The sequence below is a fragment of the Trichoderma gamsii genome, assembly GCF_001481775.2.
Source record: "Trichoderma gamsii strain T6085 chromosome Unknown Scaffold_2.2, whole genome shotgun sequence".
Taxonomy (NCBI): Eukaryota; Fungi; Ascomycota; class Sordariomycetes; order Hypocreales; family Hypocreaceae; genus Trichoderma; species Trichoderma gamsii.
The window spans coordinates 102,173-125,091 of record NW_020171339.1 but is presented as its reverse complement, the minus strand read 5'-3'; the positions used below and the strand labels follow the sequence as shown (position 1 = coordinate 125,091).

The 22,919-nt window shown below is 51.4% G+C and overlaps 6 protein-coding genes across 6 annotated transcripts; 5 read left to right on the top strand and 1 right to left on the bottom strand.

Annotated features, from left to right (window-relative positions):
• Positions 1-760: 760 nt before the first annotated feature.
• Positions 761-4,116, top strand: TGAM01_v200590 (cutinase transcription factor 1 beta; the record flags this gene model as incomplete). The annotated part of the gene is made up of 5 exons (XM_018808200.1): positions 761-1,036; positions 1,135-1,163; positions 1,458-1,669; positions 1,958-2,442; positions 2,539-4,116. 5 exons carry the CDS (start codon positions 761-763, stop codon positions 4,114-4,116), a joined length of 2,580 nt encoding a protein of 859 aa, XP_018658600.1.
• Positions 4,117-7,950: 3,834 nt separating this feature from the next.
• Positions 7,951-10,467, top strand: TGAM01_v200589 (hypothetical protein; the record flags this gene model as incomplete). The annotated part of the gene is made up of 1 exon (XM_018808199.2): positions 7,951-10,467. The coding sequence occupies one exon, from the start codon at positions 7,951-7,953 to the stop codon at positions 10,465-10,467; it is 2,517 nt and encodes an 838-aa protein (XP_018658599.2).
• An 895-nt stretch (positions 10,468-11,362) lies between these two features.
• On the top strand, positions 11,363-13,749 carry TGAM01_v200587 (nucleolar protein 2; the record flags this gene model as incomplete). The annotated part of the gene is made up of 6 exons (XM_018808198.1): positions 11,363-12,169; positions 12,253-12,575; positions 12,640-12,709; positions 12,775-12,920; positions 12,970-13,182; positions 13,251-13,749. 6 exons carry the CDS (start codon positions 11,363-11,365, stop codon positions 13,747-13,749), a joined length of 2,058 nt encoding a protein of 685 aa, XP_018658598.1.
• A 384-nt stretch (positions 13,750-14,133) lies between these two features.
• On the bottom strand, positions 14,134-16,136 carry TGAM01_v200588 (hypothetical protein; the record flags this gene model as incomplete). The annotated part of the gene is made up of 2 exons (XM_018808197.1): positions 14,134-15,077; positions 15,137-16,136. 2 exons carry the CDS (start codon positions 16,134-16,136, stop codon positions 14,134-14,136), a joined length of 1,944 nt encoding a protein of 647 aa, XP_018658597.1.
• A 363-nt stretch (positions 16,137-16,499) lies between these two features.
• On the top strand, positions 16,500-17,783 carry TGAM01_v200586 (hypothetical protein; the record flags this gene model as incomplete). Its single annotated transcript, XM_018808196.1, has 2 exons — positions 16,500-16,519; positions 16,577-17,783. The coding sequence occupies 2 exons, from the start codon at positions 16,500-16,502 to the stop codon at positions 17,781-17,783; spliced, it is 1,227 nt and encodes a 408-aa protein (XP_018658596.1).
• A 401-nt stretch (positions 17,784-18,184) lies between these two features.
• On the top strand, positions 18,185-22,567 carry TGAM01_v200585 (hypothetical protein; the record flags this gene model as incomplete). The annotated part of the gene is made up of 2 exons (XM_018808195.2): positions 18,185-20,207; positions 20,298-22,567. The coding sequence occupies 2 exons, from the start codon at positions 18,185-18,187 to the stop codon at positions 22,565-22,567; spliced, it is 4,293 nt and encodes a 1,430-aa protein (XP_018658595.2).
• Between the last annotated feature and the right edge of the window lie 352 nt (positions 22,568-22,919).

Below are 22,919 nucleotides of genomic sequence, written 5' to 3'. Positions count from 1 at the left end.
GCAGCCACAGCCACCAAGCGCTTTCGGCCCCGGCGTGCGCACAAAGAGTCAAGAGTTGTCAGGACTGACAGGGCCAGGTCGTAGAGAATAGCCCGGACCGTGGGAACCCACACGCCCCTCTTGGCTCTGGCCCCGTTTCCGATAATCCACCCCCGGATTCTTCAAACAATTCGACTGATTCTTTTCTTTCTTTCTCTTCCACGATCCTCTTCTACCCCACGCTTCCAAGCTTGCTGTGGCTCCTCCTCCTCCTCCTGCTTGTTCCATGGTCCATCTCGTCTCGGTTCCTCGACCTCTTCGACATCACAGCCGGCACAGCCGTGGACTTGTCTAGTTCCACAGACTTTTCTGCTGACGATCTATACATCAGCAAGCTGCCGTGACCAGTGTGGAATTCAGCTCTCCTTCCAGCCTGCGTGCGACGTCACCAGTCCAGCACCTGATACGGACCTCTGCTCGCCACTACCATACCTGGCTCTTCTAGAATACATGTTTTGAGCTATTCTAGCTTCATTGCTCTCTGGTTATCAGCTCGCTCGAGACACATGCGCTCTGCGGCTCATCCCAAGAGGCTCTGAGCTCATACAAAGTTTACAAGTCACAAAGGGGCTATTTTTCTCAGGCGCGTGCTGTCAAGTACACTGCGACATCCACATACACGACCTGGGGATACATACATAGAGGCCCTCTCTTTTTAGAACCTCCTTTTTTTTTATCCATCCGTTATTTTCACTCTTCGTCAACGTCACTGGCCGCCACAATGTCGTCACAAGGAGCCCTGGATGATTCTGCGGTAAATGCAACCTCGCCGTCAATTTCACCCTCACCAGAACCGGCCGATCATGCTTCCTCTACCAATGGGCGGCCCAACGACAAATCGAAGAAACGAGCCTCTGCCGACGACGGCTCTGAGCCTCCACACAAGGTTACAAAGCGACGTGCCGCCCGGGCCTGTGTATCGTGCCGCGCGCGCAAAGTCCGATGCGATGTGGTTGAGGGGGCTCCTTGCGGAAACTGCCGCTGGGACAATGTCGAGGTACGCAGTCTATGGCACAAATGTTTTGTCTCTTTACGGGAGATTCAGCATCTTATCACACCCAGAGTATGGCTAACGTTTTGTTTTTCTTCTTTTAGTGCATTGTTCAGGAGAGCCGCCGGAGAAAGTGAGTTTTCCCATCTGCTCCAATGCAATCCATTCAGCCCTGTGTATTTACATCCTATACACATACACACAACTATCCCTTCCCTTTCACAGACGGCCACCGAGCTTCTCCGCAGCTGTCCTAGGCTATGTGATTCTCAGCGAATTTCGGCACCGACGCTTCGCACGTGAGAAAGCTTGGACGGCGGTGAGGCGTGTCCGGAGGAGAGCCGACAAGGGACCCGGAGTTGGATCATGATTTGCCATCATTACCCCAACCAACGAAACGCATCCACTGACGCGAAATCTCTTCTAGAAAGAATCTCGTTACGCCTAGCATCGTGGGGCAGGGCCAATCAGCCGAGGCTCAGCTGCGCAGCAAAGCACCCCCGACTAACCCGATTGCCATCAACAGCGCAGATTTGCGACGAACCAGCGGTGGCTCCTCTCTCTCACCCGCAAGCCTGGACCCTTCGAGCGGTCTGCTTCCCAATACCGGCATCGAAGGCCATGTGCCTCACATGATCTGTAAGCCATACTCTTTATTGTTTCAATTTTTTTTTGGGGTTCTCTCCAATTTCTCCGCACTCAGCATCCCTTCCCCTGACCCACCCGGCTCTGCTAGAGCCTTTGGCGTGCCCATTCAGGAATCGTCACGGGACAAGGTATACTTGGTGTTGTCACATAGTATAATGACGGACATGCTCTTTCACATGCAAACAATCAAGCGATTGACATGTGCAACGAAGCTAAACTGAACATCACCATGCTTTTTCGGATGAAACCCATGCTGACCGCAGGACCACGGCCCGTTAGATCAACGCTCTGCGTATCGCAACGAGCCAATTTTGCTCAGTAAGGGTCAACTATCAGATGCCAGCCGATCTCCCTGGGCGAACTCGGCCACTTCCGTTCGCACCTCACAGTCCATCAGCCTCCTTGGCGATGCAGAGGCGAGTGCCCAGCTGCCTCCGTTCGTGCGGCCGTTGCCTAGCAAAATCTCACCAGAAGATGTTCGCTACCTGCATGCAAAGGGTGCGCTAAGCATCCCTTGCCTCTCGCTGCAGAATGCGCTCCTGCGGGCTTACATTGAGTTTGTCCATCCCTACATGCCTCTGATGGACCTTGTGCCCTTTCTCAGCACCATCAACCGCTACGATGGTTCAGAAGGTCAGATCAGCCTGTTTCTCTACCATGCCGTCATGTTCTCTGCGACGGCTTTCGTCGACATGAGACACTTGCGCGAAGCGGGTTATGCCACCCGTAAGGCTGCCAGAAAGGGCTTTTTCTTAAAAACGAGGGTAAGCCACTTTGCTACATCTGCACGTGCAGTGCACACGCTCTGTGCGTGCAGATGATGGAACTAAAAATAGAGACCCGTATTCACATGTCAATAGCTCCTCTACGATTTCGACTACGAATCAGACCGCCTGGTCCTTGTCCAAGGGCTTTTGCTGATGACGTATTGGTATGAGACACCCGACGACCAGAAAGATACCTGGCATTGGATGGGGGTGGCGATATCCCTGGCTCACACCATTGGGCTTCATCGCAATCCAGATGTTACCACCATGGCCGTGTCGACCCAGAAGCTCTGGAAGCGCATATGGTGGTCATGTTTCATGCGCGATCGTCTCATTGCTCTGGGCATGAGACGCCCGACGAGAATCAAGGATGAGGATTTCGATGTGCCGATGCTTTTGGAGAGCGACTTTGAGCTGACCGTCTTGCCGGACAGAATCACCGTCGTTCCTCCGGAATGCACGCTAATGCGCGATATAGAGATGCAGCGGGAGCTTGCCACCATGTGCATTGCCAAGGCGAAGCTCTGCATTTGCATTAGCCACATGCTAAAGGCGCAGTACTCTGTTCTTATTCGAGACAATATGAAGCCTGAGAACACCACAAACAGCACCATGATGCTGTTCCCCAATAAGAAGCTGGACAACCTGGACAACGTCAAGATTGTCGATGCAGAGCTCAAGGAATGGGTGGCGAACCTCCCCGAATGCTGTCAGTATCGCATGCTGGTTCCTGCAGACACCAAGAACGGCAGGCCGACTATTGCGGTTCAACGAACGCTGCTCCACATGGTATACCACACTACCATTTCTGCTCTGCATCGTCCTCAGTTCCTACCATCGTCCCCCACGCAAGCACCGACTGTATCTCGGCAGGTGCAGGAGATGTCACGCCTCAAGGTGAAGGATGCGGCGACACACATTACGAGCATGGCTACGGAGCTGCACCACCTCCGCCTGGAGAGATATCTACCTACCACAGGTGTGACAGTGATACTCCCGGCCATGATTATCCATCTCTTGGAGATGAAGAATCCAATGCCAGAGGCTCGCGGGCGAGCAACAAGAGGCTTCCGCCAGTGCATGCGTGTCATGGAGAAGCTGCGCGAGATTTATGCTGCTGCAGACTATGCCACCGGGTTCCTGGATGCCGCTCTCAGGAAGGCAGCTATTGATATCAATGCTACGGTCGAACCGTCGACTTTGGCAATGATGAAGGAAGTCCCACCAGAGTTTGGCACACACACGCCGCCACCTGAAAATGCGCCGTATATGACGGCTTCCGAGACACTTTTCAATCAGAAGCCCAAGCCAGTGCAGAAGCCAATGGGGCCTCCTCCTACTGCTCAGGGGACCGAGGTGGTCAACTCTCCTCCACATACTGAATTTGACACTTCCCACTTGACTCCGAGTGTTAGCGGCGGCTCGGATGAAATCCACATAGAAATGGACAGCATCCTGGACGTGGACTTTATGCAGGGCCACGACCAATTCGATTGGAACGCGGTGGCTGGCACGGACTTTGATGTAGACCAGTGGCTGCAGTTTCCTCCTGAAGGCATTACCGCCAACGACGAGACGCTGATGGCCTCTGCATTCACTGGTGCTACAGGAACGGAGGATGCGCTGGATTGGGTCTTTAACACCGCTGTGGATGGCACTCTTCCGGCATAATCTAACCATTTGAATCAAACCAACAAACAAACATAAAGCAAGCAAGCAGTAAGCTTTGCTCGCCCATTCTCAGGATATATAAAACATGGTTGGGGAGAGATGAGGGTTTGGGCGTTTGGGCACATTTGGGTTTTATTATAGGATTGCTTCCGCTAAAAGGGGTAAAAAGCCTTTGGGTTTTGATTTCACGACAGCTGCTTGTTGGATTATCATCATTTTTTCGCATTCTTGGTTACTCTTCTTTGCCATTTTCTCCCTTTTCGTTTAATTGTTCAGTTCCTTCCTTTTCTCTTTCATTCTTTGCAGTCATACAAGACTTGGCTAGGATTTTCTGATTCTGTTTATTGTTGTCGTTTGAGGATGATGATAATGATAATGATAAATCGAAGAAAAGGTTTGAGTGTTTCAAGCTTGTCAGACGAAAAAAGGTCCGGGAGGCGGGCCGCTGCCTAGCTTGCTGCACTCAAGAGTCGACAGGGGTTTTAGAGAAAAAAAAGACACGGATCTTGATTTCATGCGGCAGAGGGCGCTTAGCAGTGTCAAGAATTATCGGTAGTTTTACATCTTCACATGCGTTTCATGTGCATTGAACGAATAAATGCGACGCTGTTACAGGATGATTGTTTGTCCAATGCAGATTTGCCGAGAGTGACTTAGTAAGCGCGTGTATGCAGCGTGTCACGCGCGGCAACAACATGGTTGACAGTAGTAATAATCAGACAAGGTAGGCCTACACGATTATGCACAGATGCGCAGCAGACAAGACGTGTATCCTTACCAGTCTATCTACCGGGCACTCATGCAGCAGCCATTCCGTCACCTCGGACGCATTAACTTTTGCGAATTGCGGGCTGATCCGCCGAGAAATTCAGGCTTTTTTTTTTCGGGCCTTGCCATGTTTATCTCGCAGGGGCACACCCGGACCAGCTGGTGGGATGTGGACAGGACAGGCTGTCGTGCATGGCATGGCGTGGCGTCGGCATCGCATATGTGTGTGTGAGGCAAGGTAACGGTAAGCGTGTCCATGCCCAAGGCCAATCGATGCGTGTCATGATTATGGCCGGTACCTTGCCGCTTGGCCCTGCAACTCTTGTACGTGTGGTAACACGTATCTTTTATGTGTATGCAGGCGGCATTTTAAGGCGCATGCAGGAATCCTGGGCATTCACGTGCGCGGCGGTCGGAGGTGCTTATGGTACTGTATGGTGCTTGAGTCGTATTGAGCATGTGCTTGTACTGAGTACTAGGTAAGGAGTACATTTAGGTACGGAGTACGAGTATGTGACGTCTTCTGTCTCTCTCTCTGTCTGAACTGATTGCTGTGAATCTAGGCCCGAAAAGACTGCTAGCTGCCTGGTGAGTAGCCAGGCTAGGCAAGGGAGGCCAAGACAGATTGGGCTCCACGCCGCCTCACAATGGACGGGCGAGGTGAGTGTCATGTTTTGCTTGCTTGCTGGTCGGCCCTGGGAAACGCGCTATTACGGGGCTGCGGAAGCGCAGAATCTGGCATGGCCGGGGTAATCTTTTCTTTGTCTCAACACTTGGCTCTACATGCTGGCGTCCTCTTTTCGCTTGTCTTATCGGTGAGGGTCGTCTGGGGACGAGGGGTCCTTGAGAAAGCAGAGAGAAATTGAAAGAGGCTGATGGCAGAAAAGAAAGTTAATGATGTCTCGGTTGGGCTGGAAACTTGGAGAATTCTTAGACAGTACCGTCTGGATGGGAGGTGTGGAGACGCGACTTTGGTCGAGCAGACAAAAGGAGGAAGAGAGGGAAAAAAATTCTGGTTTTTGGTACCTCGTCATGTATATCATCACGAACGGATGAGCGGTGTTGGATGCACCAGCGCATAGCGCATTGCGACTTACAATCTCTCCTTTCCCCCTCCATTTTTGCCTTGTTTGTTTCGGCATCATCTCTGCTCCGCTCCAAGTAAATATTGACTTTCTCTCTCACTCAAAACACACCGCGACTTGAAACCCGCAATACGAGTACGTACCCGAAGTAGTACCTTAGCCCAGGTACCAGGCACGAGATTCAGCGACACTAAACTTAGCCCGTTGAGAATAAGATTGTCCGCCTTTTTGGTCAAATGAGGAGCCAAAGCGGGAGGGCGGCAAATGAAAGCTGCCATGGGAGAGCATGGCGCTAATAAGCGTTAGCGAACAGCGCCGGGGGGAGGCTTGACCCTTCGGAGAGGGGCGGCGTTGGCCCAGTGCTTTGAGCACTTACAGCGGACAATCTACAGGGCCTCCGCAGGGCCTCCAGCGCAGCTGCAATGGCGTCAAAGCCGCTGTGGCCCGCTGTGGTTCCCGCTGGCCCCGGGAGTTCATAGAAGCGTAGAGTCCGGTTTAATGAGGTCTGGGCTGCTTGCTAATGTTGATTTGACTGACATGATCAAATCTTTGTTCCCATTTTACCGCTGCCTGTCGCGCGGCGCGCCAACCGTCTGCGAAGGCTCGGGGTTCTCTCGTTCACGCTCTTTCTCTCGCTCATTTCTCTTTCTTACTCTCTACAAGTCCATCGTCGCCATTTTGCTTGCTCTGTTGCGCATTTGCTCGTCACTCGCTTGGTTTGCTCCCCTTTTCAGCTGTGATTTCTGCCTCTACTGTCCCCCAATTGCTCTTGCTGTGGACAAGGCCCGTCATTCTTTGCCCCCTTGATTCAAAGTCTCTCCAGCCGCGCCCTGGTCTCATTCTCACTCGCTCACTCACACTCACTCTCTTCGCGCGCGCGTTTTCACCCAGTCATTCGCTCCCGTCCTTCTATCAGGCCTTGGGCCGCTTTGCTTCGCGACTGTCGTTTCCGATTGCCTCTTTTTGTTGATTGTACAAGATTTTAATGTAACAAATCACCCAAGAAAAAGAAAAGCCCAAAAAACAGCCCCCATCCCAACAAACCAGATACATCCCCCCTGTGGCAAACCTCCCTACTTGCGCGTGCGCGCCCCATTGCATACAGACACCAAGCCTGGACTGGATCGGATCCCACGCACGCATAAAGTCGCAAACGCATACTCCGTACATCGAGCTCCACGTCGTTCGCCAGCAGCTCATTCGCCGCCCGCTTATCCGGCGGCCTTGCCAGCGCAGCAGCAGCACTGAGGTGGCACCATCCAGCGAGCCCAACCGCCAAGCCGAAACACTCTGGACGCCGTTACAGGCCTGTTGCCTTTAGCATCTACTGCAGTCGTGCAGCTGTGCAGCTTTTAGCATCGGTGCGCTGGAGTCTGGCTGACAACCCCGTCATTCCTTGCTCTTCCGCGACACTCCGCGGCTTAGCTACACCAGGGGAAGTGGGAACAGACACTTGACCATTGGAGAGATTCCCCCAGAGCGTGGAGTCAGCCCGTCGCCTTCGCCTTCGCCGCGTCTTTGCTTTGCATTTATCTCTTCAGCGTGTCTTGCTTCTTCCTTCTCCTTCTCCCTGTCTCGCTTGTCAACCCTTCTTCTTCCTTTTTTCCCCAGAAAGCAAGGGAAGACCCAGGCAAGTGAAAGAGGCGAACGGCCTCCCTGCGCTTGCCTGTTGAATTTTTTTTGTTACTTGACGGCTTATAGCTTTGGTCGCATGGCTGTCACTTCATAGCCGCAAACCCGTGCCATCACCGCCGATCTCCGTCGACTATGGGCATCACCAACGAAAATCGAATCATCGCTGTCTTAATTCCGCCCGGTCCATGACGAAATATTCAGCTATCAAGGACACAAACACATCATACTTTTTCTCTTTCTTAACGCCTCGAGGCAGAACATGCCTCGGTGGAATCGCCGTTACATCTAGCCTGTACGCGCGAACAACCAAAACCAACCGCGACGCCCCACGACGACCTGCGCAATCATGAACGATTCGCCCGTCCTCGTCAAGCCCAAGCGGCTTTCGACTCCCACACCCGGCCAGCTGCTGGCCGCTCGACTGCGCCCTGCCGATGAATTTTTTACTCATCTGGAGCCCGCGAAACTTGTCGAAGCACTAACACCGCCCAACGGTGTTTTAAGGGGATGCCTCGCAGAAGCTTCCGCCATCGACCGGGACTTCGCAATGCGAACGGCCATGGCATCCCACGAGATCTGGCAATGGCTCGACGAGCTGAACCAGTGGAATTGGCCAAAGCATGGGGGGTCCGAGGGCTTCCTGGAGCCCAACAATACGCAAAGGAAGCTTTTTGCCCAGGCCCCGGCCCCTGGAGAGGAGGCTGACAAGAAGCAATACATGGGAAGCCTCCTCGCTGAAGAGGTGGAAAAATACGAATCAAGAATCAACCAGATCAACCAGGCGATGGATAGACTGGATCTGGAAGAGATCAAAGGTCACGTCATAAGCGACCACATCCTGCCGCTGTCAAGGCCGGGTACCCCAATGAACATGGATCCCCGTCAATCCATGTTGTCAGCCCTATCGAGCTATCATAAAATGGAAGACATCTCCGTCCTCATCACCGCCATTGTTATACGAACCCTGCCCAACCTGGCAAAGCTCTCTCGCCAACTGCAGCTGTGGCACATGCGCATCATTGTCCTCCGACATGTCAACCCCTTTTTGCAGGCCATCCAGGAAGTGGAAGCTCTTCTTGGCGAAAACTGGGAGGCCATTTCTCAGTCCCACTGGGAAATGGAGCAGCCCAGCAGAAAGGCCATTGTCCTGCCTGCACGCACTTTGACCGACAAAGACTTTGATACCCGCAAGCAGTCACTCGCACTCAAAGTTGCCGAGCCCGGCCGTACTTTGGATTATATGCTAGACTGCTTGGAGGGTGCTCCAGACACGCTGCCGGATGCCTGGCTCAACCGCTTGGAAGATGTTGAGCAAGGCTTCGGAGAGTGGGTTACTGCCTGCGAACGAATGATGGCCGAGGCCAAGCTGGCCCAGACAAAACCTTCGCCATCTCCAACGAGGGCCGGCTCGGGAAGCAACAAACTCTCACCACCGTTATTACTATTGCCGCCCACCGGTGATCTTGACCCAATTGCAGAAGATGAATTGTCCTCATCCGAGGATCATCCCACTCCCGAGTCTGGATCCTCTCCCGAAGATGTTGTAGTGGTTGACGACCACATGTCAGCCATCAGCGAAGAAGATGAGCTGGATCTACCCAACTTTGGCTCCCCCGCATCCATATACGCCGACGATGCTTCAAGCGATATGCCTGAAATCTCTGCATCTCCTGCCGGTCCTAGGAATCGACTCCGTGAGGCACTGTATGCTCATGGCGAAAGCCCCCCAAGCTCGCCTCCAGAAGTAGAACGCCGTGCTAGGGAAAGCATGGGTCTCCTCGACAGCCCCATGGTTGCGCCAATTGCCGAAGACGACGAGTCATTCTTCAGATCCGCGTACGATGAAGATTCATTCTTGGATGACTTTGAAGATTCGTATGCCCCCGATCTGCCCGACGTGCCCGCCCCGCCCACTCGCCGAGAAAGTGCGGGCGAGCAGCAACTTCGCCTGCAAATCACCCAGATTATTGAATCTATACCAGCTAGAATCAAGCTTACCAATGGAACGTCGGGCATCAACCTCAACCCGCCAGATCTCCAGCTCCCTCGGCTGAGGAACAAGGCCTCCAGGGAGCCGATGAAGCGGAGCACATCGGGCATGTCAACCCGAACTGCCACGCCTTCATTCATCCTGTCTCCTGTCAAACAGAGGACGCGCCCCAAGGGTCATTATCCGATCAGGGTTTATCATCTCTCTAGATCGGACAACGAGGCCCCCATTAAGCTATTCATCCGCTGCGTTGGAGAACACGGAGAGCGAGTCATGGTCCGCGTAGGTGGTGGATGGGCCGACTTGTCCGAATACTTGAAGGAGTACGCTATGCACCATGGCCGCCGATCGACTGGTCAAGATAGGACCAAGGTAGAGGTTCGCGATAATACTCGAACTCCTGGACCTGCCCACTCCACCCACTCCAGCCCTCCCAGCCGCTCCCCTACCTCTGCCGACAACCGCTCTGCTACCAGTCCTATGCCAACGGCGCGTAAGTCACGGAGGAGCAGTGTCAACAGCTCCTTACGACCAAAGACCCCAGTAACTCCGGGCCAGCCGGCGCAAGGTACACCCCCGTCTGAAGGCTCGGCGATCTCGAGGCCCAGCTCACGACAGAGTTGGGTAGAGGATGAAAGCTCCTTCTTGGGTCTGGCAGGACCAAGGGCTAAGAAGATTGAAATGAGCGAAGAGAGCAAGGCCTGGGTTGAAAGCATAAAAGAGAAGGTACTCATGGCCAGCAGCAGCGATAAGAAGCCAAGCGAGAAGAAGCCAAGCGAGAAGAAGCCAAGCGAGAAGAAGAAGCCTGGTGAGAAGAACTTTGGCGATATCGGAAAGGCTGGAGGCACCAAGCGCGTGTTTAGGAGAGCCTAGGTTGTTTTCTTTTGTCTTTTGTTTTATTTCTCATGTGTTATATTTCCCCTTGGAAACACGACGTATGCGTTCGTGCACGGAAAGGCGTGGTATCTATTTCTCCCTAAACAAGAAGGGGGATGGGCTCGGTTGAAGGGAGACGGAGACGATGGAACCGGTCATTTTATTTTTTATTCGCATGCTTGAAAAGACCATGCATGGCGTTTTTGTTTTGGGCGGGCATTGTTGGGCATAGCATGTCATAGGTTTTTTGTTACAGAAACGTCTGCATGAAATGTCCTTGCTGGAGCGAGTTTAAGGAATTGTCAGAGGATACCCCATATACATACAGATAGCACATAGCGGATTTACCATTTTGGTGGAATTAAATCATTTTCGTATTACTTTTCATTATCCGATCCCTATGCTTTGTCTGTCTCCATCATTGTTGAAAGTACGAGTGTAAGCTTTTAATCCGGTGTTATGCTGCAAGCTACTAGTACTACTTGATTATGTATGGTGGAGATGTATATGGATGAAATACAGACCCGCAAGCAGCAAGTTTTTGGCCTGTTTGACGAATCGATCAATTCCTAGAGACGACTTAAAATACTGCCATTCATAATTTAATATCGTCACTCATTTTCTTCTATGAAAATGGAGCAAGCAACATATCAGACAATTGCCGGGTAAGCCCATTTCTTACTCATCTACCTGGGCCCTAGTGGACTAGGGACTTGGCTGCTTTGGCGGCGCTGCTAGTAGCTTATCGATAAAGTGGCAGAAAAAAAAGTTGCGATATGGAGCCATTGACTTCGAAAAATTAAGACGGTACCCGCGCCAGTACATCGCATTCAACCAACACCCATTGGGATCGAAACCACAGTCTTTGAGCAAGCAAATTTCGGTCGCCACAATGGGTCAGGGACGTCGCATGAAGAGAAAGCAGGGCATGCCCGAAGCCCTGTCCGAGGAGCACTTTGCCAACCTCAAGCGAAAGGCAGGATTGCCCGTTGAGCCGCCGGTCGAGAAAGCGTCGCTGAGCAACAAGAAGCGCAAGACCGCCAAGGGCGCTGCCGCAGCGAAGAAACCGGAGCCTGCGCCCAAGAAGTCCAGTGCGAAGAAGAGCAATGGAAAGGCCAAGAAGCTGCCAGAGCCGGAGAAGGATTCTGAAGACGAAGAGATGGGCGACGAGTTTGACCTAGACCAGTTGGAGGACGATGCTTCATCGGATGAAGATGCTTCTTTAGGAGAAAAGAAGAAGAACATCTGGTCAGATGAGGAGAAAGACAGTGACGATGCGGAGGAGGACGACTCAGTGTTTGACTCGGACGACCAGGAAGATGGCGGCAAGAAGGGCAAATTCGTCTTCTCCGACGACGAAGATGAATCAGACGCCGAGGAGAAGCTCACTGCCGCCAACATTGCCGGTCTGTCGCGAAAACTGGACAAGAAGCTTGCCGAGGACAAGGCCATTACCGAGACGGAGATGCAAGAGTCTGCGATGCAGACGAACATTGACGGGCCCAAGATCTTTGGCGACGAGGATGACGAGGATGACGAGTTGGCGGATAAGAGCAAGTCTCTGCTGGCACCAGATCTACAGCTGCTGAGGCAGAGGATAACGGATACGATACGGGTGCTGGATGACTTTGCCAACTTGGCGGAGGATGGAAGATCTAGAGCAGAGTATACTGCTCAGCTGCTGAAGGATATCTGCGCTGTAAGTCATCCCGCACCACTTACTCCTCTCAAGTTTTACTTTTTGGTTGGCTCAAGGCGCTAACAATGGCGATGAATCTATAGTACTACGGCTACAGCCCTTACCTGGCCGAGAAGCTCTTCAACCTCTTCACCCCGCGCGAAGCCTTTGCCTTCTTCGAGGCCAACGAGATGCCCCGTCCCGTCGTCATCCGAACAAACACCCTGCGAACGCACCGAAGAGACCTCGCCCAGGCGCTGATCAACCGTGGCGTCACGCTCGAGCCCGTGGGCAAGTGGAGCAAGGTTGGCCTGCAGATTTTCGAGGCCAATGTGCCCCTGGGTGCTACGCCTGAGTATCTTGCTGGTCATTACATTATCCAGGCGGCTGCGTCTTTCTTGCCTGTCATGGCGCTTTCACCGCAACCGTGAGTATAAATGATGCTTATTCTTCGTCGTGTGTTTGCTTATACTAATGAATGCGTGTTATAGAAATGAGCGAGTTCTTGATATGGCCTCTGCCCCTGGTGGAAAGACTACTTACTGTTCGGCCATGATGAATGTAAGTCTTTTACCCACGACTCGTGATCCGTTTCAAAGAGTTGTTTGTATTAATCTTTGCTCTAGAACACTGGTATCGTCTTCGCCAACGATCCCAACAAGGAGCGTGCCAAGGGTTTGATTGGTAACGTTGCTCGTTTGGGAGTCCGCAACGTCATCGTCTGCAGCTACGATGGTCGTGAGTTCCCCCGAGTCATGGGAGGATTCGACAGGTAGGCTATGTCCACGCATTAATTGAAGTTGCACACAAGAGTCTAACAGGTTTATCAGAGTACTTCTCGACGCCCCGTGCTCTGGTACTGGTGTTATCTCAAAAGATCCTAGCGTAAAGACCAACAAGGATGAAAAGGATTTCATCTCACTGCCTCACATGCAAAAGCAGCTGTTATTATCTGCTATTGATTCAGTCAATCATGCCAGCGAGACTGGTGGTTTCCTTGTCTACTCTACATGCAGTGTCACTGTTGAGGAAAAGTAAGTCCCTTTTATCCTACATCGCTCCAATGATTCAAACAAATTTCTAACCTTTATCCTCCTATCAGCGAGAGTGTCGTTGCCTACGCCCTGTCCCGTCGTCCCAACGTAAAACTGGTCGACGCCGGCATTCCATTTGGTAAGGAGGGCTTCACCAGCTACATGGGCAAGAAGTTCCACCCCAGCCTCAAGCTCACTCGCCGATTCTACCCTCATGCCCACAACATTGACGGTTTCTACGTCGCCAAATTCCAAAAGATTGGCCCCACGGCGCCCAATGCCATTGGTGCTGCTGGCAAGAAGAACGGCAACGCCGCTGCTTCTGGCGATGAGGAGGTCATTGACAAGACACCCATCACAACCGATGAGGATACCGAGGTGGAAGACAAGTCTACCAAGAAGAAGAGCAAGGGCACTGGCAACACTGGCACTGAGAAATCTGACTTTAGTGCATTCGACGAGGATGAGGATGTCAAATACATGGAGAAGGCCAAGAAGAACGCCATGAGGAGGAGAGGTCTGGATCCAAAGTCTTTGAAAAAGCCCAAATCTCAGGAGAAGAAATAAGGTGGTAGTCTGGAAGCGTAAAAATTAGACGACTGTTAATAGCATAAGACAGATGAGAGGAGGGAAAAAGGGAAGGAGAACTGCTGGGGCATTTCCTTTTTTTTTCATTTTTGTTCTGGGATGAGCAATTGTGGATATTTCTTGGTCACATTGTGGGTTATATATTCAAACTTGTTACTTTTTCTTGTTCTTGTTTAAACTGCAGTTTCCATGGTGTTCAAGATAAATCATGTGTATTAGGCGCCAGCCATCCCTACGGCGTATTTACCTATGAAATGCATGAAGAAAAGTCACCCAGCTGATGGATGAAAATGACGATACATAAAGTCTTTTACTAATTTCATTCAGAGAGAGAAAAAAAAAAATTCGTTCCTTCCTTTGTGTCTAGTCTTCCATCTTCGGCGCCGTTCTCCTTGTCTTCCTGTGCTTACCATCTCGCTGACCTCCCTTGAAATGCTTCTTGCTCGATCCCACCTGCGCCTCCTTTGGATCCAACCCGTTCTCCAGGGCAACTACCGTTCGGGCCTTGCGGCCACTGAGCCCCTTTGCGCCGCCCGCGACGCTGCCTTGTTCTGAGTATTTGTAGTTGAACGGCATATTCACATGCCCTCGGACATTCTTTGGCGTGAAGAAGTTCTTGTCCAAGTTCTTCGATTTGGGGCCCTGTGGGAGGCCGACAAACTCTGAGGCGAGGCTGTCTTCGTCGCCTCCTATGGTGAGGGCCTCTGTGGCGGCTATAAAGGCACCACGACGGCGTTCGGGCAGATGCGCCTCGTCATAGAGCTCCTCGTTGAACTCGTTTCCATCCTCAATGCCAGGGGGAGGGTGGACGAAGAGGAGCTTTCCGTTGACGTAGTCTTTCAGGATGTATCTGGATGCTCGCGCCTCGTCTGGCTGACCAAGACCCTGCGTCTGGAAGCCACGAGCAATGGCGTATGCGCGAAGCAGCTCCTCGCCTGTCGGAACACCAGTGCCTCCCTCCTCGATTGGCCTTGTGTGAATCTTGATACCGTAGATGGCCTCAAGGAACGGCTTGGGGATCCTCTGAGCGACCAAGCCCACGGGACCCGTGTGCTCGCGCATCTGGTCAATGGGCAGCACGCCCTGGGTGACAAGATCGGCTTTTGTGGTGGCAAAGTTGGGGAAGACGAGGCCAGGGCAATCGCACAGGACGACTCGCTCACTGAGGTGGATGGTCTGAAAGTGTTTCGTCTTTCCTGGTGTTGAAGAGACGGAGACCTTCTTGGCTCCAATCAGGGCGTTGATGGTTGAAGATTTACCTACGTTGGGGTAGCCGACTAGACCAACTTGGAGTTTGCTGTCCGCATCTGTCCATAAATTAGCATCCCAGTTATTATGTTTTACCAGTTTCTTTGTATAGACTTACCTCTATCAGATGGAGCATATCTTAGGAAAATTTCTTCAAGCTCCTCAACTGTCAGAATCTGGGTATCTTCGTCCTCGTCCGCTTGGTTTCCTGAGCTCTCTCCTTGTTCTTCTGCGGCATCTCCTTCACTTTCATCTTCGCTCTCAGCCTTGGACTTCTCAGCCTGCCTTGAGGAGACAGCTGGCTCCTCGTCTGAGCTGTACTCCTCGTCCTCTCTCGCCTCGTTCAACTCCTTTGCAAGCTGCGCAGAGAAGAACTTGTAGGCAATGCCCGCTTCTCTCAGGTATTTACCCCAAGCCTTGCGCTGCTTCGCGGACATCATATCAGCCTTGTTAATCAGAAGCAGGTTCTCCTTCTTGGCATCGACGGCCTTGACGTAGTTTTCCAAATCTTCGGATCGGAAAAGCAGAGGGTTTCGCGCATCAACGATCTGTACGATGATATCTGATCTTTCAATGACTCTCCACAGTTGTCTCCAGACTTCGATATTCCGCTCAAAAGGTGTCATGAGCAGGTCGTTGTTCTCTTGTAGCTCGGCCAAGCCTCTTCGCCACTGAACAAGAGCTTCTCTTTCGCGGATATCGAGCTGTTCTCGAGTAGTCTTTGCATCCCAGTGAGGTCTTCGCGGCACCGTCAGTCGGTTCCTGTGCTCCCGGTGCTTTCCAAGAACAGCTCTCTCTTCAGTAGAAGACAGCAGATACGGGTTCTTCTGATCAGTGTGGATGATCTTGACATTGTTGACCTTTTCGGCCGTGAAATCGGTACCGGCGAGCTCGGCGGTTGCCAAGAATTCGTCGAGAGCGCCTTGCTCCGTAACGGAGCGCATCTTGACCCAGGCCGCATCTTTCTTGTCGTTGATGAGATACTGTTCGCCAGTTGTGTGGTTCGTTCGCATAAGAGACGACGTCTTTCTGTTATCGGAGCCTTTGCCCTTGCCGAAGCGATCGTTCATCAACGTATTGCCCAGCCCCTCATTCTTCTTCGACTTTGCCAACACCATTTTGGCGACTTGTCTTCGGTCAAGTCAGATTCTGGAAATATGTAGAATATCGTGAGATTTAGACGTCCCGTCTGGCTGACCAAGATGTTCTCGGATCGCTGGGCGGAAAGAATAAATATTTATTGTGGAAGGTCGCATGTCCAGGACTGGGGCTGAATAATACATCATAATTGGAGGGGCAAAATTTTTAGATAGCCATGTGAAAAGTTCTTCGCACTGTATTTGTCTCAATATGCACACGAAGACACACAGTACTATCAAAAAGGAAACTGTACCGGCGCTACCAAGAAATTTCTTGAGCGCTGTCGAGGAAAAGTTACTGTCCATGCTCATCTGATTCATCGCAATCGCAAAATCGCCAAAATGCCCAAGGGAAAGTGGATGTATGGTCGCCCTGCTGCCTTGTATCTTTATGAGCGCCGCTGACAATTTTTTTTTAGCGACAAGAAGACGGCGCAGCACTTTACGCTCGTCCACCGCCCACAGAATGATCCGCTCATTCACGACGAGAATGCGCCATCCATGGTGCTGAACCCAGTTCAGTCCAAGCCTGGATCGAAAGTGAAGCATTTGGATGACTTGGCCTCTGAGCTGGGATCAGATGCGGAGCATATCCGTGCCAACGAAGGTGAAGCCGCAAACTATGGCGTTTACTACGACGACTCCGAGTACGACTACATGCAGCACTTGCGAGATCTCAACAGTGGTGGCGGAAACGTTGTGTTTGTGGAGTCGGATGCCACCGGAAACAAGGGCAAGGGCAAGCAGAAACAGTCACTGGAAGACGCTCTGCGGAAAATGGACCTGGAGCAAAAGTCTGACGACCTTTTGGACGAAGAGATTCTACCTTCCAAGAATCTTACGAGATTAACCTACCAGGCCCAGCAAAATGTACCCGATGTCATCGCTGGATTCAACCCTGATATGGATCCCCGACTACGAGAAGTTCTGGAAGCCCTGGAGGATGATGCGTATGTAGATGACGATGAAGAAGTGTTCAACCAGCTGTCAAAGGACGGAAAGGAGCTTCTTGATGACGATTTCGGGGTTTTTGATGAGGAGGATGACGATGGGTGGGAGTCAGATGCTACGGCAAAGCCTTCCAAGGAATACAAAGACCAAGTACCTGAACTTGTAAAGGTACAGCCAGAGCAACCAGAGGAAGGCCCTGGAAATGATTGGATGGAGGACTTCAAACAGTTCAAGAAAGACCAAAAGGGCCCCCGTGGGCCAATAGCTCCGTCACGATCTGGAGTCGAATCCATGTGGACGACGACTACCAATGGAGGCAGAACCAAGAGGAGAAAGGGTGCTATGACGAATCCCTCAGCCTACTCCATGACATCTTCATCACTCGTGCGGACAGAGCAGCTTTCAATCCTGGACGAGAGGTTCGAGAAGCTGGAGGAGCGCTACCATGAAGAGTTTGACGACATGGGTTCCGTATCAGAAGTTTCGACAGCTTCTAGCGTGACAGGCCCCATGCGATCAGATTTCGATGGCATCCTTGATGATTTCCTGGGCTCCTACACAAGGCCCGGAAAGCGAACGTCAAAGAAGACAAGACCGCAGACAGGATTAGAGCAGCTCGAAGAGATTAGACGAGAATTGGGGCCTCCACGTATTCGGGGCCGCGTTAAATCATGATAGGTAGCTTTGAGAGAATGGGTTACAGTAGATGGGCAAGAGGACGGCGCAATCAAAGATGATAAAATCTAGGGCTAGCGAATTCAATAGTTTATATTTTTATGACCGCAAAATCAAATTTCTCTTCTGCTTCACAAATATTTCCGATGTCCAAACAAAAAGCAGCTGCTATTCAGATACTTTGCCTATTGTCTTGAAGCAAATGCACAATAAAGCTGCTGTTGGGCAACTCGCATCACGTGACGCTCACCTTCAATTTACCGCGAAGCTCAATCAAGGTACCCGGCCAGCTTTGGCACCGCGCATCAGCCAAATATCCTGCGCCACGGCACTTCTCACTATACCTTCAGTAAAGCGACTCTCAACAAAACCCTCTCCTCCATGCGCAAATCATCACGTAGATGAATGCGACGTCCGTTGCATCATCGAGCCAAATGTTTTCCCCATTCGGCCAGAAGACGCAAGGCTCGTCGCAGGCTTTCAATCCTTTCGCTCCTCGGCAGGCCGGCGAAGGAGCATCATTTGGCCCTGATGGTGCAGGCGGCTCTAATGCATTGAAGAACAATAAACGAAAGCCTGGATTTGCCACGGATAGCGATACTGAGAGGAAGTCGAAGCACAGCAACCCGTTTAAAGGCAAAGATGGGAGCCTGAGCGACAGCGGAAAGCAATGGAAGAAACGGGGCGAAAACGCAGACAAGAAGGCGGCCGATTTCAAGAACACCAAGAAGCCGCGCAGTGATGCAAAGGGGCTGCGGCCGCCGAAAACAAACCATCGCGGCAACCGTGCGCAGCCTACCACGAGTGCTGAGGAAGACAACACGTCACGTCCAAGTTCGTCTTCTAGTGCAAGCTCTGTCGACGAAACACCCGAGGCTACATCAATGCGCACCGCCGACCCGTTCGCCAAGAAAGTATACGATCGACTCCGAAAAGATGGCATCAGCCCTCCGTCTTGGCCGTCCCAGCCAGGGGACCCCGCAAACAAGGCCGAGATGGCCAAGTTTAGGGACAAGTACGAGGAGTATCGCCAGAAAGTGCGCGCGTCTCTAACGAAAGCCGCCCTGATCGACGATCCCGATAAAAGAAAAACGCTCCAGAATGCTATCGATTTCCGAGGAATCTGTGAAGATATGTGCCCTGAATATGAAAAGATCACACGAATCACCGAGGCCGACGTCCCCCAGCATGAAAAAGATACAAGGACAGGATTTGCAAAGACAAGTAGGATGGTGAAGAAGCTGGCGCGTTCAGCCGCCGGACAGGAAGCTCCTCTTCCTATGGATGTTCGCTCTTTCGCAGCCCTGCGACGAACAATGGATTACCTGATCGACGACTTGCTTCAAGACGACGAGAACTTACCGACGTTGCACGGCTTTTTATGGGACCGAACACGAGCTATTCGACGAGATTTCACCTTCTTCTCATCGCCCACAGCCGACGACTTGAAAACCCAAACCTATGTGCTGGAGAATATTGCTAGATTCCACGTCACAGCCCTCCATCTGTTGTCACAGCCAGGAAAAGCTGGTGAAGACTTTGTGGAACAACAGGAACTCGAGCAGCTCGGCAAAGCTTTACTTTCACTCCGGGATCTCTACGACGATTGCAATGCTCAGGGAATTACGTGCGAAAACGAGGCCGAATTTCGCGCATTTTATCTCCTCTTCCATGCTCACGACTCAAATACCATCGAGATGCTGCAGCGACAGTGGAAGCCGCAATTCTGGAGAGATTCAGATGACATTAGGACCGCAGTATCACTTGTTGAGGCTTTACAAAATACTGACGACTTTCACGGCCCATTAAGAGCAGCCCCATCCTTGGCTGCAAGCAACGCTTTTCATTCATTTTTCCGAATCGTGGAGGATCCTAGTGTATCATATACTATGGCTTGTTTTGCCGAGTGCCATTTCCCCCAACTTCGCCGATCGATTCTGCGTGCCGTAAAGCGAGCATTGGCCAGGCCCAAGGATCCATCAAATGACTTGACAGCTGCCTCTTTGAACAAGTTTCTACGATTCGACACGGTTGAACAAGCTATTGAGTTTGCGAAACTCCATGGCATCGACGTGGTTCCAGATCCTCAGGCCCCTATGGATGTTGCGCAACAGCGTCTGGTATTGACTAATAGAGAACCGCTATTACACCCCCGACTAACCCATCAATTCTCGCAAAATCTCGTGGAAAAGAAGAGAGGAAGTCGACCACTACCGGATGTTATCCACACAACAATCCGCGAGGATTCAACTGCATCTTCACAGTTAGGACCTGGCGGCTTCTTACAAAATGAAGGATCTCTTTTTGTACAAGATTCAGCACCGACCCAGCCCCAAACGACGGTAACGCAACCTTCAACGGCTTTCCCTGCCTTCAACCAGATTGCATGTGGTCCTGGCACCAACTTGGCCACCGCATCTCAAGGTAGAGACTTCTTTCCTTGCCCGATACACCAGCACCAGCAGCCTTTGCACATCTTTGTTTAACCATTTCAATTCACTAATTCCGGTCTAGCTTCAGAACAAACTCCCAGTGTATTCGGCGCACCTGGAGGGCAAAAACCTGCTCCTTTTGCAAGCCCCTTTTCATCGATGTCGACACCATTTGGCAACCCTTCGGCTTCGAGCTCTGTTCCACCTCCCTTCTCTACTACTAATACACCTGCGACGACTAATCCTTTTGCACCCGCTATTACGACAAGCAATGCGTTTGAGATACCTGCGGCACCACCACCCCCACCGCCATTTGGAGGAAATACGGCTGTGAATCCATTTTCACAAGGTACAACAGCGCCTTCTACGAGTTCTCAGGACTCTCAGAATACAATATCACCTCAACCGCAAACTCAGTCATCTGGCTTCTTCTCATCCTCTTCACCTACGGCTCCGAATGGAATTACCGCTACGCCAAAGATATCATTTGGTTCGCTTGGGGAGTCAAAGCCCGCCTTGTCAGAGCCCTTTGCTTCCAACGTTCAGTCATCAGAAGGAAGCAAGTTACCCATGTTTCCTACAGCTACAGATGTTGCACAGGGATCTTCAAGCCAACCAAAGCCCAGTGTATTTGATTCTCCAACGCCGGCGCTTGCTCCGTCAAGTACGAACAAACCGGTGATATCTACAGGTATACCGGGATTCCCGGCCTTCTCTACTTCAACAGGGACAAGCAGCAGTAGCATATTACCCTCCGGTACAAACGCAAAGCCTTCATTAACTGCGCAAGAGCCGCCCAAGTTCATAAGCAACTCTACGCCACTGTCGTTTCCCCAGACAAGTGGAAGCTCAAGCATTTCACCACCAAATTTTCTTGGCACTCAAGTGGCCGCAGGAGGGGTGTTGAGCTCACCATTTCCTGATTCTTTGTTAGGATCAGAGAACAAGCAGGCTGTTGAGCCATCCGTCCAGTTACAGCCAAACACTTCGCAGCCATCTTCAGCCGGCTTCCCGGAGTTCAAATCCCGGACGACTAGTCACTTCGGAGACAGTGCTCTCAGCACTACCCCTACTTCAACGCCTCCGGCTTTATTCTCTAAGCCTACTCTACCCCCTGCCCCCACCCCGGCACCCGCGAGCCCTCAACGAGATCCGCTAGGCGACTTGACGAAGTGGTTTGTGAATGGAGATAAAGGGCTAATGAATGAGTTCGAGACTTTCATGGTGGAAAGTATAGTCCAGAAAGTCTTCAACAAGTTCCAAAAAGATGAGGAAGAAAGGTTACGAAGAGAAAAAGAGGAGCGGGATAATGCGGAAGCTAAGAGATTCCGGGTATATAATCTTTCCTTGAAATACTTTTACCGGTGGAAGAAAAATGCCCGCGAGAAACGTCTAAGGCAGCTTCGCCGAAGCGGACGCGAGCAGTTCCGAGCATTTCGCGAAGCTCAAAGAGCGGCGCAGATCAGAGAAGAGCAGGAAACTGCCCAACGAATCGCTACTCAAAAAGCCGAGTTGGCCGCTCTTAATCGCCCAGATGAGCTAGCAGCTGTAATACGGAATAACCAACGAAACAAGAGGAAGGCAGAAGAAGCCCTCCTCGCATCCGGTGTCTTATCTGGCGTCACAAACGAACGAAGAGCCGTTTCAGCAATATTCCGCAACGAATATAGACGGCTATCGCCTACTCCATCAATGAATGGGAGCCAAGGGATGCGGTCTCGTTCTGGGTCAGTTGCTGGGTCCGCGATGAGCATCGAAGGCGGTTCAAAAACACGAGCTTTGCGCGAGAAGCTTATGGGAGAAAGGCCGGGTCGATTTCAACGTGCCCTGCCTTCTATATCAGGCGATAGCTCTCCGCCAGAGAAATCACGGACCAGCAAAGTATCTGAGCGCTGGCGGTTGAAGGCCATGGGTATCGTGCAGATGCCTGACGGGACTGCTTTGCCAGAGTCCATGGCGGATGAAATTCGTCGCGGTTTCAAGAAGGATACCAGCAGCAGGGCAAGTTCGTTAATCCGACGAGCATCAATCACCAGCGCGGCGTCTGTGCGGCCGCAAAGTCCTCTGGCGTTCAAGTCTCTCGGTGATCGCAACTTCTCGGATAACGCGCTTACTATGCACCATAAAAGAAAACGATCTATGGAGATTGACGACGAGATAGCCAAAGAGGGCATGGTGGATGCAGACCCGCACAAAAGCGTCATAAGTGACGCTGATATTCTATTACAAGAACTTAGAGCAATGCGCCAAGAGATGGAGGAGGGCACGACGTGGTTCAAATCACAAAACGGGAGGTTACAAAGTGAGATAATGAGCAGAGGAGGAACGCCAATGGACGAAAGCGGTATATGAAAGGAAAAACAGAAGAAAAAAAAATTCCTTCCGACTTTGAGATTAAGAACAAGAGGGCAATCACAGATTTGTTTTGGGGTTATTGTTTGGAGGCACAAATTCATCACAAAGTTTTGAAACAAACATTTTTCTTTCCAATTATGGTAATAAAGGCATCTTTTTCATTTCAGCTTTCCCTATCAAAAGAAAACAAGCGACTTTCGGTTTCTCATTTTGAGCTTTGCAAGTTTTTTTTTCAATCTTGCTCAAGTTCTTTCTTTTACCCCCTTTTTTTTTGGACATTGATCTCTCTTTTTCCTGTGTGTGAAAGAGAGAGGAGAGAAGCGTGTGTGTGTGTGTATGCGAAACACAT